At 45.7% G+C, this 14,102-nt stretch overlaps 1 protein-coding gene across 1 annotated transcript; it reads left to right on the plus strand.

Moving 5' to 3' along the window:
• The first annotated feature begins 5,170 nt into the window (after window positions 1-5,170).
• On the plus strand, window positions 5,171-12,772 carry OPRL1 (opioid related nociceptin receptor 1). Its single transcript, XM_053453575.1, has 3 exons — window positions 5,171-5,388; window positions 9,137-9,492; window positions 11,781-12,772. The coding sequence occupies exons 1-3, from the start codon at window positions 5,171-5,173 to the stop codon at window positions 12,302-12,304; spliced, it is 1,098 nt and encodes a 365-aa protein (XP_053309550.1). The 3' UTR covers window positions 12,305-12,772.
• Window positions 12,773-14,102: the final 1,330 nt, after the last annotated feature.

The following is a 14,102-nucleotide window of genomic DNA, read 5'->3' on the forward strand; positions in this document are numbered from 1 at the left end:
TCTCTGGGAACAAACGATAGGGCATGATTAAGTAAAACCAAAACTATTTTGTGTGAATATAATGATGATGATGATAATAATAATAATAATAATAATAATAACTCTCTTAATTAAAATAAATAAATAAAATACTACTAATAATTCCCGGGTCATATCATGAGATTTTCACATAATTTCATTATTAAAAAATACATTGACCCAGTGAAAAATCCAATTGAATTTGCAAAAGTATATATTATTTAAATTCCACATTATTTTTAATGTAAAAGTAGGTAGATTTTTGGTGTTTGCCTTAAAAATGCCGAAATCGTGAAATCAGGGGTTCCTTTCAGTAAAAGTCATTTTTATTGTTAAGGATCTTAAGGTCATTGAGACTCCCCAAAGCCTTCAGTGCAGAACCCCGTAGAAGGAGCACAGAAAGGACAGTCATATGGCAAATACTGCATCTAGAACCCCCTGGTGGCCAAACCCTAAACTACAGGTTAAGAAATCTGCAGCTTGTGTCCGATGTCAGGCTGGTGACCAGTTGCCCCTGTAAAGGTCACGTCAGTGCACCCCTAACGAGTTTTTGGGGTTAAATAAACGTGAATGTACAGGTGGTCATTGGCTGGCGCCTGCTGGGCTACCGGAGGACACTGTTCTAGAATGTGGGCTAAAGTAGTGGTTGGTTCTGGTCAAAGAAGGAAGGGGAGCTCGCAGAATGAGTGGCAAGAAGGTTCTGTTTTTTTTTTCCGGAGGAGAACACAGAGACTGGACTGAGCAGGGATAGTGATGTTCTAGAGCAGGGATAGTGATGTTCTAGAGCAGGGATAGTGATGTTCTAGTGTTTTCTGGAGATGCAGAGGAAGAGGCCCCTGTTGTAGATTGTAAAAGGTTAGATGAGGGGAGGTGTCTGGGCTGTGTTCTGGAGCAGAATAGACTGTAGGTGTGTGTAATGTGAGTGATGTGTGTGATGTGTAAGTGTGATGTGAGTGTGTGTTGTGTAATCTGAGTGTGTTGTGAGTGTGATGTATATGATGTGTGAAAGTGATAAGTGTTGCGTGATGACTGTTGTGTGATGTATACGATGTGTGTGATGTGTGTGTTGTGTATGTGTGATGTGTGTGATGAGTGCTGTGCGATGTATATGATGGGTGTTGTGTGAGTTTGAGGGTGATGTGTGTGATTGTGATGTATATTGTGTGATATGAGTGTGTTGTGTGATGCGATGAGTGTTGTGTGAAGTATATGATGTATATGATGTGTGATGTATGTGATGTGTGCGTGTGATGAGTGTTGTGTGATGTATATGATGTGCATGTGTGTGATGTGTGTGTGATGTGTGTTGTGTGATGTATATGATGAGTGTTGTGTCAGTGTGATGTATATTGTGTGATATGTGTGAGTGTGTTGTGTGATGTGACGAGTGTTGTGTGAAGTATATGATGCATATGATGTGTGAGTGTGATGTATGTGATGTGTGAGTGTGATGAGTCTTGTGTGATGTATATGATGTGCGTGTGTTATGTGTGTGTTGTGTAATGTATATGATGTGTGAGTGTGATGTATGTAATGTGTGTGTCATGTGAGTGTGATGTATATGATATGTGATGTATATATGATGAGTGTTGTGTGAGTGTAATGTATATGTGTGTGTGATGGTGATGTATATATGATGAGTGTTGTGTGAGTGCGATGTATATGATGTGTGAGTGTGATGTATATATGATGAGTGTTGTGTGAGTGTAATGTATATGATGTGTGCGTGTGATGTATATATGATGAGTGTTGTGTGAGTGTAATGTATATGATGTGTGCGTGTGATGTATATATGATGAGTGTTGTGTGAGTGTGATGTATATGTTGTGTGAGTGTGATGTATATATGATGAGTGTTGTGTGAGTGTGATGTATATGTTGTGTGAGTGTGATGTATATATGATGAGTGTTGTGTGAGTGTGATGAGTGTTGTGTGAGTGTGATGTATATATGATGAGTGTTGTGTGAGTGTGATGAGTGTTGTGTGATGTCTCTCCCCCCGGCTCCTCTCCCTCCCCTCCCGTGTCTGTGCAGTCAGTCCACGCTCAGCCCGGCTCTCCGCATCCAGCCCTCCTCTCCGTCCTCTCCTCCCTCCCTCCCGGTGTCTGTGCGCCCCCCTCCCTCCCATCCATGTGATCCCCCCGATCTGTTTTGGGGAAGGAGGCAGCTTCCTGAGCCCCAGACCGCAGAGCCTGCGCCGGGAAACCGAGGTAAGCCTCCCCCTGCCCGCTGCACCCCAGGCGTCACCTCGGAGGTAGTTATCAGGGGGTTACCCCCGGCCCCCCTCCCCCTGGGGCCCGACCGTCTCTCCTGCCCTGCGGTATGAAGCCCCCCCCCGTGTGCGGATGGACGGGAGCTGCCGCGGAGCTGACTGCGGCGAGGGTGACATGCCCTGCGGCAGAACGATACCACCTGCCCCGCAGAACCCGCCACCTGCCCTTCTCTGCCACCCCGCACCTGTAACCTGCCCTCCTCTCCCGCACCTCACTGTCACTGGAAGCTGCCCCGGTGCAGATACACGGCAGATCCAAAGACCCGCTCCCTACCCAGACGCTCCCCGCGGGCAGAAACCGGCTGCGGGGGACCCCGACCCTACCTACTGTGTGCTGAGAGTGCTGTGAGTGTGCTGAGAGTGCTGTGGGTGCTGAGAGTGCTGTGGGTGTTGTGAGTGCTGTGGATGTGCTGAGAGTGCTGAGAGTGGGCAGTGAGCCGGTCATATGGAATATAGAGGGCTTTTAGGCTGCATGCCGTGTTCTGTGGGCTCGCAGGGGTTTTACATGTCATACATGTTACACGTCTGTACAGGTCAGTTACATGTCTGTGGATGGTAAGGAGCCCGCCAGGTGCTGGTGAATAAGGAGCAGGCTGCCATTTAATCCTCTGGGGTGAGGGGCGGACTGTGCCCCATGTACAGGGCATGTGTAAGCCTATCCCTGTTAGGGAAGTAGTCTGTCCCTGGGGGGTAAAACACACATGGGAGACACGCATCATGTGTGCCACCCTCCGCTGTGCACCAACCTCTGGGATAGCAGCTAGTACACTCAGCAAATCCCATCATTCTCAGGCAGTAAGACGATTCCTTGGCATATCTGGCAGGTGATCTTTGAGTAACTGAAAGAATGTACCTTTCCATGTGATGGGAGTTAGGAAGCGGGTCCAGCGGCAGGTAGGATGCCCCCCAACGCAGGCCTGTATCATAGAATGCACATACCTGTCCCGTGGTATTTACATACGTGGGTCACAGGTCACGTATAGATACAAATAACATCCTCTACCTCCTCAACATTATCCTAATTACATGAAACATACATTATACAGGGAAGGAACACAGCTACCTTAGACATGCTAGGATATGCGTGTAGCGTATATAATTCATGGGGATTTATAGAATATATGGTATGCTGCACATATAACATGGGTTATAACATGAGGGGGGTTATATACATGCTATATCACATGTTATCTGTTCTGTGTATTTAGCACCATAGTGTACATTTTCCCACATCTAGGAACAGAGGAACATATTGCACCTCTGCTGTGATAACTATATGTTATATGAGCGGACATATCATGTATGGACTAATGAGAGAACACTTTACTGATGTTGTGTTAACTTCATGTATACTATACATTACACAGCAAAAATCACATGTCGAGTAATGTTAGGGCACATATTACCGGTCCTGTGTGTTACTGGTTTTAGTGTTTGGAATAAATATGTATTATGATGTATATATATCACATGTATGTGTGTTATAATGTATATATCACATGTATGTGCGTTATAATGTATATATATCACATGTATGTGAGTTATAATGTATATATTTCACATGTATGTGCGTTATAATGTATATATATCACATGTATGTATGTTATGTATATATATCACATGTATGTGTGTTATAATGTATATATCACATGTATGTGTGTTATAATGTATATATCATGTGTATGTGCGTTATAATGTATATATATCACATGTATGTGTGTTATAATGTATATATCACATGTATGTGTGTTATAATGTATAACTCACATGTGTGTTATAATGTATATATATTATCTGTATGTGTGTTATAATGTATATATCACATGTGTGTGTTGTAATGTATATATCACATGCCTGTGTTGTAGTGTATACATCACATGTATGTGTGTTATAATGTAAACATCACATGTATGTGTATTATAATGTATAACTCACTTGTATGTGTGTTATAATGTATATATCACATGTATGTGTGTTATAATGTATAACTCACATGTGTGTTATAATGTATATATTTCCCATGTATGTGTGTTATAATGTATATATATCACATGTATGTGTATTATAATGTATGTATCACGTGTGTGTTGTAATGTATATATCACATGTCTGTGTTGTAATGTATACATCACATGTATGTGTGTTATAGTGTATATATAATCACATGTATGTGTGTTATAATGTATATATACCATATGTATGTGTGTTATAATGTATATATCACATGTGTGTGTGTGTTATAATGTATATATCACATGTATGTGTGTTATAATGTATATATATATATCATATGTATGTGTGTTATAATGTATATATCACATGTGTGTGTTATAATGTACATATCACATGTATGTGTGTTATAATTTATGTATCACGTGTGTGTGTGTTGTAATGTATATATCACATGTCTGTGTTGTAATGTATATATCACATGTCTGTGTGTTGTAATGTATATATCACATGGAATTATGGGTAAAGTTACATTTTTGCCCAAAGGGTATTGCATAGTTATGGCGATAAGGTGAGCCCCACCACCCAAAATGGTATAAAACTGGGCTATTTTATTAAATGGGGCGATGCCACCTCAGAATCTTAAGAGATTCTAAAGGTTCTAAGGATTAATAGGTCCCACTTCAAGCGCAAGAGCTAGATTACGGCTTTAAGGTGTATCTGCAGACGTGGTATAACGATGTAACGGTTTGCAGGTGTGGGGCCCCTGTAGCAAGCGGTAGGGCCACCACTGGCTACAATACTAGAACCATCACACATAATGAGAAATGTCAAGTTCCAAGAAGTCTTCTCCATGGTGTAGACCGTTTAGGGATGCAGAGATCCTCTCTCTGACCATTTCTTCTCCTGTCCTCCAGATATCTCCGTAAAGATGGATCTCCCACTCCCAGAGTCCGTCTTCCAATCAGATTTCCTTCGAGAGCTGCTCTTGAACGCCTCCTTGCTGAACCTGAGCAGCAGCTGGTTCACCAATAACACGGGGGATCGGTTCCTGCCGTTTGGCATCCAGGTGACCATTGTGGTTGTCTACCTGATTGTCTGCATGATGGGACTGGTGGGCAACTGTGCGGTGATGTACGTCATTATCAGGTGAGCACGATTCTCTGCAGGAACCTCCAGACTTTACGGTTATCTCTCTTTGGTTAACATTTTTTTTTACCAATTGGGTCATTTTCACCCGGATTTGGTTATTTCCCCCCAAACCCGCATTGATAAGGATTTAAAAAGTGTTTCAAGCGGAGAAAAAGATATTAAGGGGTCGTCTTGACGATGTGGGGTCTTACAATCAAGAGTCAAAGGGAGTGTTATATATATGTTTGATTTTGTTTTCAAATCCATAAATGTATAAATACTTGATATTGTGGGGGCTGTTGATTTGTCGGCACCCCGGGGGGGGGTAATGAATCATTGGGTTCTTGACAAGTGGTAAATAATTAAGATTGAAAGGTATGATTCATTTTTTATAACGTAGAAGACATGGAGACGTGAGAGACGCGGTTACTCGGACAGTTGGGCGAGAGACTGCCGTGCCGAGGGTCTGGGAAGATTAAGGGATACCCCTCGCTAATTATCACACCCCGTGGTTCCTGAGCAGACGTCTCGTGCTCAGAATATCTCACTGTCCTTTCATCCAGTTCCAGAAAATCAAATTAACCATCCAGGTCCAATATTTTACCCCACCAGTGCATCACTCCTGCCCCTCTATCCAGAACCCCATGCACCGCTCCAATCCCTCTATCCAGAACCCCATGCACTGCTCCAACCCCTCTATCCAGAACTCCATGCACCACTCCAGCCCCTCTATCCAGAACCCCATGCACTGCTCCAACCCCTCTATCCAGAACCCCATGCACTGCTCCCACCCCTCTATCCAGAACCCCATGCACTGCTCCAACCCCTCTATCCAGAACTCCATGCACTGCTCCAACCCCTCTATCCAGAACTCCATGCACTGCTCCAACCCCTCTATCCAGAACCCCATGCACCGCTCCAACCCCTCTATCCAGAACTCCATGCACCACTCCAGCCCCTCTATCCAGAACCCCATGCACTGCTCCAACCCCTCTATCCAGAACTCCATGCACCACTCCAGCCCCTCTATCCAGAACCCCATGCACTGCTCCAACCCCTCTATCCAGAACCCCATGCACTGCTCCAACCCCTCTATCCAGAACTCCATGCACCACTCCAGTCCCTCTATCCAGAACCCCATACAACACTCCAACCCCTCTATCCATTCGAATCACGATTCCCACACATTACTCTGTCGGAATCATGATCCACCCGTTACTCCCGTTAGAATCAGGACCCCCCCAGTTATTCCCCTCAGAATCAGGATCCCCCCGTTACTCCTGTCGAGATGCATCTATCAGATTATTCTCATTAACGTGTTGGAGCTTCTCGGCCGAGCCGTCTGCAGACCCTTCACACGTCTGGAGTTTTCTTCTCATTTTCCCCAAATCTCCGGCACATTATTATTGGGCTGACGGTGGGCTTCATCATTATGCGCGAAGGATACCGTTTGGTTGCCACAGAAACCTGCCTCGGTTCAGCATCAGTCTCCCCGGTGTGCGTGTTGCAGGGGGAGCGCCTGCTTTCCCAATTCTCACAGGTGAACAGCTTTCTGCGAGCCGCGCAGGATTTTGCTTCCATGGAGACCCGCAGGGTTTTAATGACTGTCCTCCTGCTCTCGGGGACGGGAACGCGCGGACTGCTGACCACAAGACCTGCGACACGCTGCACACTAATGAAATCCGGGCATTGACTGAGCTCCCTGCAAAATCAATGGCGGCTTCTTCAGATTAGTTAGCAGAGTCGCTGTCCAGCGTGGCCCCCGCTGATTGCCCCCTACCACAAATGGGGGGGCAAATAACATGGAGCAATGCCCAAAGAACCCATCATCATCATGGTGACCCCAAATTCTCGACCTGCATTTATTTGTGTGCTTTGCTGCTGAAAGCAAAGCCCCTTAAATTCTGCCTCCCATCGAGGTCAGGGGGGGAACACTTAATTGCCACGGGCTGTCGCCTCCATGAAAAGTGTGCGTCCCATCATTTCAGGTTCCCCGTCTGGCATCTCTGCGGATTCATGTGAGAAATATAAATCATACATATTTATGTATTTCTATAGATTATGCTTTAATTAATCAATGCCCTTTGCGTATGTATGGAGGTGTTTGGCCACACCCACTGCAGCAGCCACACCCACACCGATGATGTCACTCGCTATTAGTGCTAAAAATAAGAATCCCGACGAACCCGCAATAAATTACTCATCCTGCTTATAAATCAAGAAATGTATGCAAACCCCCCCCAAAAATAGCATCGCGCATGCTGAGCGTTACCCGAGAACGGAAACCAGGAGACGCCGGGGGCAAATTTTAGCTTGTGATCTATACCCCAAGTGCCTTGGTCTTATTCGTGGAAATTTGCCCCTTTGGGGTCTCCAGAAAAGTGACGCACATTCTAGATCTCAGGTTCCAGGTATAGGAGACTCCAAATATTCTCACCCCGCTGGAAAGAGTTTACGATCTGTGAGTTTTTCCCGGCTGCGATGAATCAGACTGTAAACTCTGTGGCTAGGTCTCCGTAGTCTCTTCTTTTAGTGTGTGTTCCCTGCACTGGGAATTATCTGGATAAATCAGTTATTTTAGAGGATAATCTGGGTATTTAACATATTAATGAGGCGATTAGAGCGTGGCGATTAGAGCGCGGCGATTAGAGCGCGGCGATTAGAGAGCGGACTCTGGCTGTGTCCCGGACGCGGCATCGTTAATAAGATGCTGAGACCCGGCGGCTGCAATGTGGGGTCGGATGGCACCGCAGGAACCTCTTGGGTCCAAAGTGCGGCCAGACAGGGGGGTGAGAAGACCAGTAGGACCCAGCGGATCTCCCCGTCCGAGTTATCAATACCTCTGCACCACACATAGCTTTGGGGAGGCCGTGGGGCAGTTTATTGAATCCCCCCTTTGTGATGACATCACGGCCAGTAACTCTTATTCCATGTGACGGTCTTAAGCGGCTGATTGGTTGCGTTCACTCTGGGCCCCTGTCAGCAGTCAGTAAATCGCGCCGGTAAGATGACGGTGCCCCTGGCCCTTTGAGCCTCACCCCGGTGGGGTTAAGTTGTGGCGATTCATTCCCCGGCGTGGACGGACGTATCTTTTCCGTGTAATAGCTCTGCCGGGCCCCGACTAGTTTGCCCCAGGTTGGGTTCCAGCTGTCAGCGAGTATCCTTAGTGTAGGGCTTATAGTCTGGGGTCACGTTCCCCTCCTTGTCTCCTTAAGGCTCCTCCATCCTCCTTTCCTCCTCCATTTTTCTCTTGCTGTCTCTTTTCTCTCCATTCCTTCTCCCCCCATTTCTTTCCTGCCCCTTCCCCCCGTCTATCCTTCCTTCACCTTCCGGCCTCTCGTTCCATGGAATGACCCCAAGGGTCCTTAATGGCTGCTATGATACCCTCATTGGCATCTGAATGACCCCATCTACAGCCACCCTTTACTTACTCCCCGACCTTCTAAAACCCATGACCACTCTCCTCTTACATGCTACCGTTATAGATCCCTCTATCCCACTGAGTCACATCCCCCAAACCCCCCCGACACTACATGGTCCCTCATTCCCCAAGGCTTCCTTGGCCAAACTCCAATGGAGCCAAAAAGTGGAGAGTATTACTGGCAGGATATACTTCTGAAGGAGCCTACAAAGGACACGCCATGTTTGACTGTCCCCGATGCTTGGGAAGATGAGTGTCAGTTGGCCATGTCTCTCTGGTGCGTAGAGATTTCCGTGGCTCTCGTTGTGTCTCACGTGCTTTCATTCATTTTTTTCTCCCCCCCAGATATACGAAGATGAAGACAGCCACAAACATCTACATCTTTAACCTGGCGCTGGCGGACGCCTTGGTCCTGATCACCCTACCGTTTCAGGGCACGGATATCTTAATGGGCATCTGGCCTTTCGGAAACGCCCTGTGCAAGATCGCCATAGCGATCGATTACTACAACATGTTCACCAGCACCTTCACCCTGACCATGATGAGCGTGGACCGATACATAGCCATCTGCCACCCCGTCAAGGCTCTGGACATCCGCACGCCACACAAGGCCAAGGTGGTCAACGTCTGCATCTGGATCCTGGCCTCTTTCATCGGGATACCGGTCATGGTCATGGGCTCTGCCGAGATGGAGAATGGAGGTCAGTACTCGGGCGATCGTTACTTGTTTCTGCTAGAAGCTTCTAGAAAGTAGGACATTTTTTACATGGAATCCCCAGAAGCCGCCGGCAGATCGGCCCCCCGTCCGGCCCCTGTCTAGTCCGCCCGTTTCTCCTGCTGTAAATACTCGGAGCCTCTGTCAGCCGTTGGTTTCCGTGTGTTGCGAACGCGCGGTGACGGGAACAGCTGGAATGATTCCGGTCGGGCGGACGGGTAAAAAATGATACAAAGTTCCGCTGACGCGTTTCGCTGACACTTTAAGCTGTTTGATTTATAACTAAGGAGCTGTCTCATCAATAATTCATACCTCCCCTCCCCCTCCCACCGAGAGTTACAGCCTCTTACGCTTCAGCGGCAGCCGACTACAATTCCCACTATGCTGTAACAGCTTAAAGGCACGGAGCAGTTTATCGGTTTACAAAGCTAATGAGACGGTGTTGGTACATACATGTTCCGTGACGCTCCTCTGATCAAAGACAAAGCTAATTCTGTATGATGTAGGTTAACCCTTTAATAGCACCTGGAAAAAAGAGGGGCACTTTTGTTTTTGGGGAATTTGGTTAGAGCTTGACTGGGGGGGGGCTTGCCCAACTTTTTATGTGACTTTGTGGGCTGTTGGTAGCTATTGACTTAACTGAGTGGAGCATTTAGAAGAATAATAATGGGGTTTATTTACCCCGTTTAATTTATAAAGCCGTTTCTTGCTGTTTCTATAAACATTATCGGGGCTTTTAGGGCTGTAGAACCCTGCGATACCCTCATACCCAGCAAACATTCTGACCTCCTAGAAAAGAGGGGCATCAGGGGAGGAGAGAGGGGCTTCAAGGGAGGGAAGAGGAGAATCAGAGGAAGAGAGAGGGGCAACAGGGGAGGAAAGAGGGAGATCAAGAGAAGAGGGACTGGCCATCCTAAACAGGGACACTTGGGAGATATATTTCCTATCCACAATTGCTTTTGTTTAGATAATCCTAAATATAAAATTTAAAATATAAATAAAGCGCATTTCCCCCCATTCTTTTGGAATTAGATTGGGGATTTATGGCTCGTCTTGGTGGCCAGTTGGCCTCAGCTGTTGTTGCCCTTTTCCTCCCTGCTGGAGATTTAAATGAATATAATGTGAGGTTTGGGTGTTTTCACCTCCCTCTGCACTCTGTCCTGGGTCACGGCCGTCAGGCTACAAGGACATAAAAGCCGTTTTTATTACACACACCGGCTCTTCCCCCCGGGCGGCTCTGAGATTCCCGGTGATGTATGGATACGGTGTTCCTGCAATGCTGCAGCTTGCATGGCTCAAAAAAAAAGAGAGAGAATAGCGAAAATACGCCGGCAGAGAACTCTGGGGGAGAAAGAGACGTCATGAGACAGATGTCACTGTGACCAGCGGAAAATATACGGAGGGCCACAAAGGGGCCAGGCTAAAACCCATTGCTTATTGGCCAGGCAGGTTCTCCGATGCAAACGGCGCTTCCCATCGCTTTCTGATCGCAGAGCTCTCACTTTATTGCAAATCCCCCCTCGGAATGTGATTTCCACTCCGGAGGGGATTCTTATTAAACACATATTTCAAACCCGCCATAAAGATGTCATCCGAAAGCGCTAACCTCCGCAGCACGCCAGCATTTTACCTGCAGCTCACCAAACATCCGCCTTCCATACCTTTTATTTAACATGAGATTTTAATTAGATAACATCCTTTCTTTTTCTGCCATAACCCTTTCTGTGGCCACTTCTTATACCTGGATCCTTAAAGAGTTAATGGGATTTTTTTCTGCTTTAATGACCGGCGTCTGTATTCCCGGAGCGTATTCAAATCATTTTAATCTTATAAAAAAATCTCCCCGGCAAACAATAGCTCCCAGACGTTATTATTAATTTTTTTTTTTTTATTATTTCTTTGTATCTTTTCAAAATAGGTTGAATGGAGAAATGTTGTCTTTGATCACCTCTGTGTAATAAGGGACAGGAGCTGCGCCCGGAAACGGCTAATCTTTCCGTACAACTCCAAGGAATGTTTCTAAAGAACTAACATTATTTCAATTTAATTTGATCTCCTTGGTGAGGGTCTAAACTGGGGGGTCTATACCTACCCCTTGGGGGGGTATGGGACCGGATCTCTGGATAATTAAATGTTCTTAGATTAGATTATCACGTCAATACAGGGGGGGATAGGGACATATTCAGCAATACAGGGAGGTCTGTAACCGTAGAAAGGTTAAGAACCCTAAAATTTCATTAAAGTATTTTGACCCAACCTTACTTTCCTCTGCAGAGATCGAATGTATGGTCCAGCTGCCAGTTCCTGAACATTACTGGGACCCAGTTTTTGGCACCTGCGTTTTCCTGTTTTCCTTTGTCATCCCTGTCCTCATCATAACGATCTGCTACAGCCTCATGATCCGACGCCTGAAGAAGGTGCGCGTCCTCTCAGGGTCCAAGGAGAAGGATCGAAATCTGCGCAGGATCACCAGGCTGGTCTTGGTGGTGGTGGCTGTCTTTATCATCTGCTGGACCCCCATTCAGATCTTTGTGTTGGTGCAGAGCCTAGGAGCGAAGCCAGATAGCGATTTAAAGGTTTCCATCCTCCACTTCTGCATCGCCTTGGGCTACATCAACAGCAGCCTCAACCCCGTCCTCTATGCCTTTCTTGACGAGAACTTCAAAGCCTGCTTCAAGAAGTTCTGCTTTCCCTCAGCCTTTCGCACCGAGCTGCAGATGTCCAACCGTATGTGCAGCATTGCCAAGGATGTGGCTTATGCCTACAAGAACTCAGATGGTCCGAATAACCCCGCATGACTAGGCATGGACCTGCCCATGTTGGGGGCAGATGGAGATCAGGTGGGTTCCAACCCACAGGCAGAACTGACACAGATAACAGCCTTGTGACCAAGATGACTGGAGGTGGATGAGACACCTCCTCTCGGGAACCTCAATTTAATATAGAATGGGAAACCTCCATTGATTTCAAGAGGCTATTTATTTATGGATCTCGCCAACCTAAAACGGAGGAGAGACATTCACCATGAACAGAGTGGCTTCAATGCATTTGTTGAATTTTTAGCTCTACGGCTGCTGCGGTGATCCACATGAAAGTGGGAATAACCCAACTTGGCTTTTCCACATCTCTTGCTTGCCGTGCAGGGTCTGTACAGAATTTCTAGATTTTTCTAGAGACCTTTTTTTGTCCAATCGCTCCAGAGGAGCAGGCATCAGAGTGGGTGAACTCACGAGAAATCACCTCAAAAACACATTGAACCTATATCCATATCCAGCTTGTATATACATGCTTAAATATATATATATATATATATATATATATATATATATATATATAAAAGGCTATAAAAGTGACGGACAACGTTCTCCTTCTGGATAAATCACTGGCATCAAAACCATTAACTTTATTGGCTTGTAATGGTTGTTGTAGAAATATGCTACACACACCATCTCTTGGTAGGTCCATAAATTCAGTCACTGTTGAGTGTAGGAGCCACAAGATGGGAAAGGGTTGTTCTGGGTGTTCTCCACCTTCCCACCTCGATATAGATCTATAAGCAGCAAAGAAACATGATATTTTTAGACACATTCCATAAGAAACGTATGATATCCCAATATTTTTGGAGGGGAAGCTCTGTCCCATCCAATAGTTAAGGTGGAACATTCTTTGTTGCCACATCTAGAACGCATTAAGACCTTCTAGTTCTAGATCAATTTTGTTTTCCCATTAGAGACCCATAACCAAATGAAGTGTGTTTCCAGAAGAATATACAATGTAACAATGCTTATAGGTCAATTATAACATAGAGACAACTTGAATATCTAGAATATGAACCCAATGCATTCTCCTCCCTGGGTTCTCATTCACCATAGCCGTTCTCCCGTCCCCAACATTTTAGGAATAGGAATTTAGGATATTGATAGCTGCTGGTGCGTTCCTCACGACAAAACATCTTAAATGCAAAGATTAAATACTTTAGAGCCCCCCAAAAATAATAATCAGGAAACAAGTGACAATTTCTTGACCACAAATGAGACAGGTTCCTGCATCAAGAGTAACCATCTGGAGCTGCTCCAAGAGTCCAAGACACAGTCCAGCCTCAGTCCTCCTCACCAGGACTCCTCATATGGAAAGCCTATGTATAGATTTATGTATAGAAGTGCAAACAAATGCATATACCATGTATATAAAATACACTCAGACTCTTATTTGTGTTTGAAGCCTCAAAGCCTCTCTTTCGTGGGGATCTGCAAAGCTCCAGAAAGAGATGGCAAAAAAACAAAACGATAAAAAACTCTTTAAAAACGTTTAAAGCCAAATGCATATTACGGTGAACGGATAAAGAGCATCTTTTGAGGATGAAGATCCTCCATGAGTGGGTCCAGAGACGGCCCTACGACTTTGAATCCAAGATTAGTTCTAGAGACTGAAGCTAGAACCTGCAAGGGTTGCTCCTCAGACATGGGACACGGCAAGAGGTCGAAGATGCCCTTCACTGTTCTCTTTTGTACTTTAGTCTGCACCCTGCCATATGCTGTAAGGACCAGGATCTGGTGCCAAGTGGAACGGCACCCCTGAGGGCATGTGCCTGGAGCT

Source organism: Spea bombifrons, chromosome 13, assembly GCF_027358695.1.
Source record: "Spea bombifrons isolate aSpeBom1 chromosome 13, aSpeBom1.2.pri, whole genome shotgun sequence".
In the NCBI taxonomy this organism is placed as follows: domain Eukaryota; kingdom Metazoa; phylum Chordata; class Amphibia; order Anura; family Pelobatidae; genus Spea; species Spea bombifrons.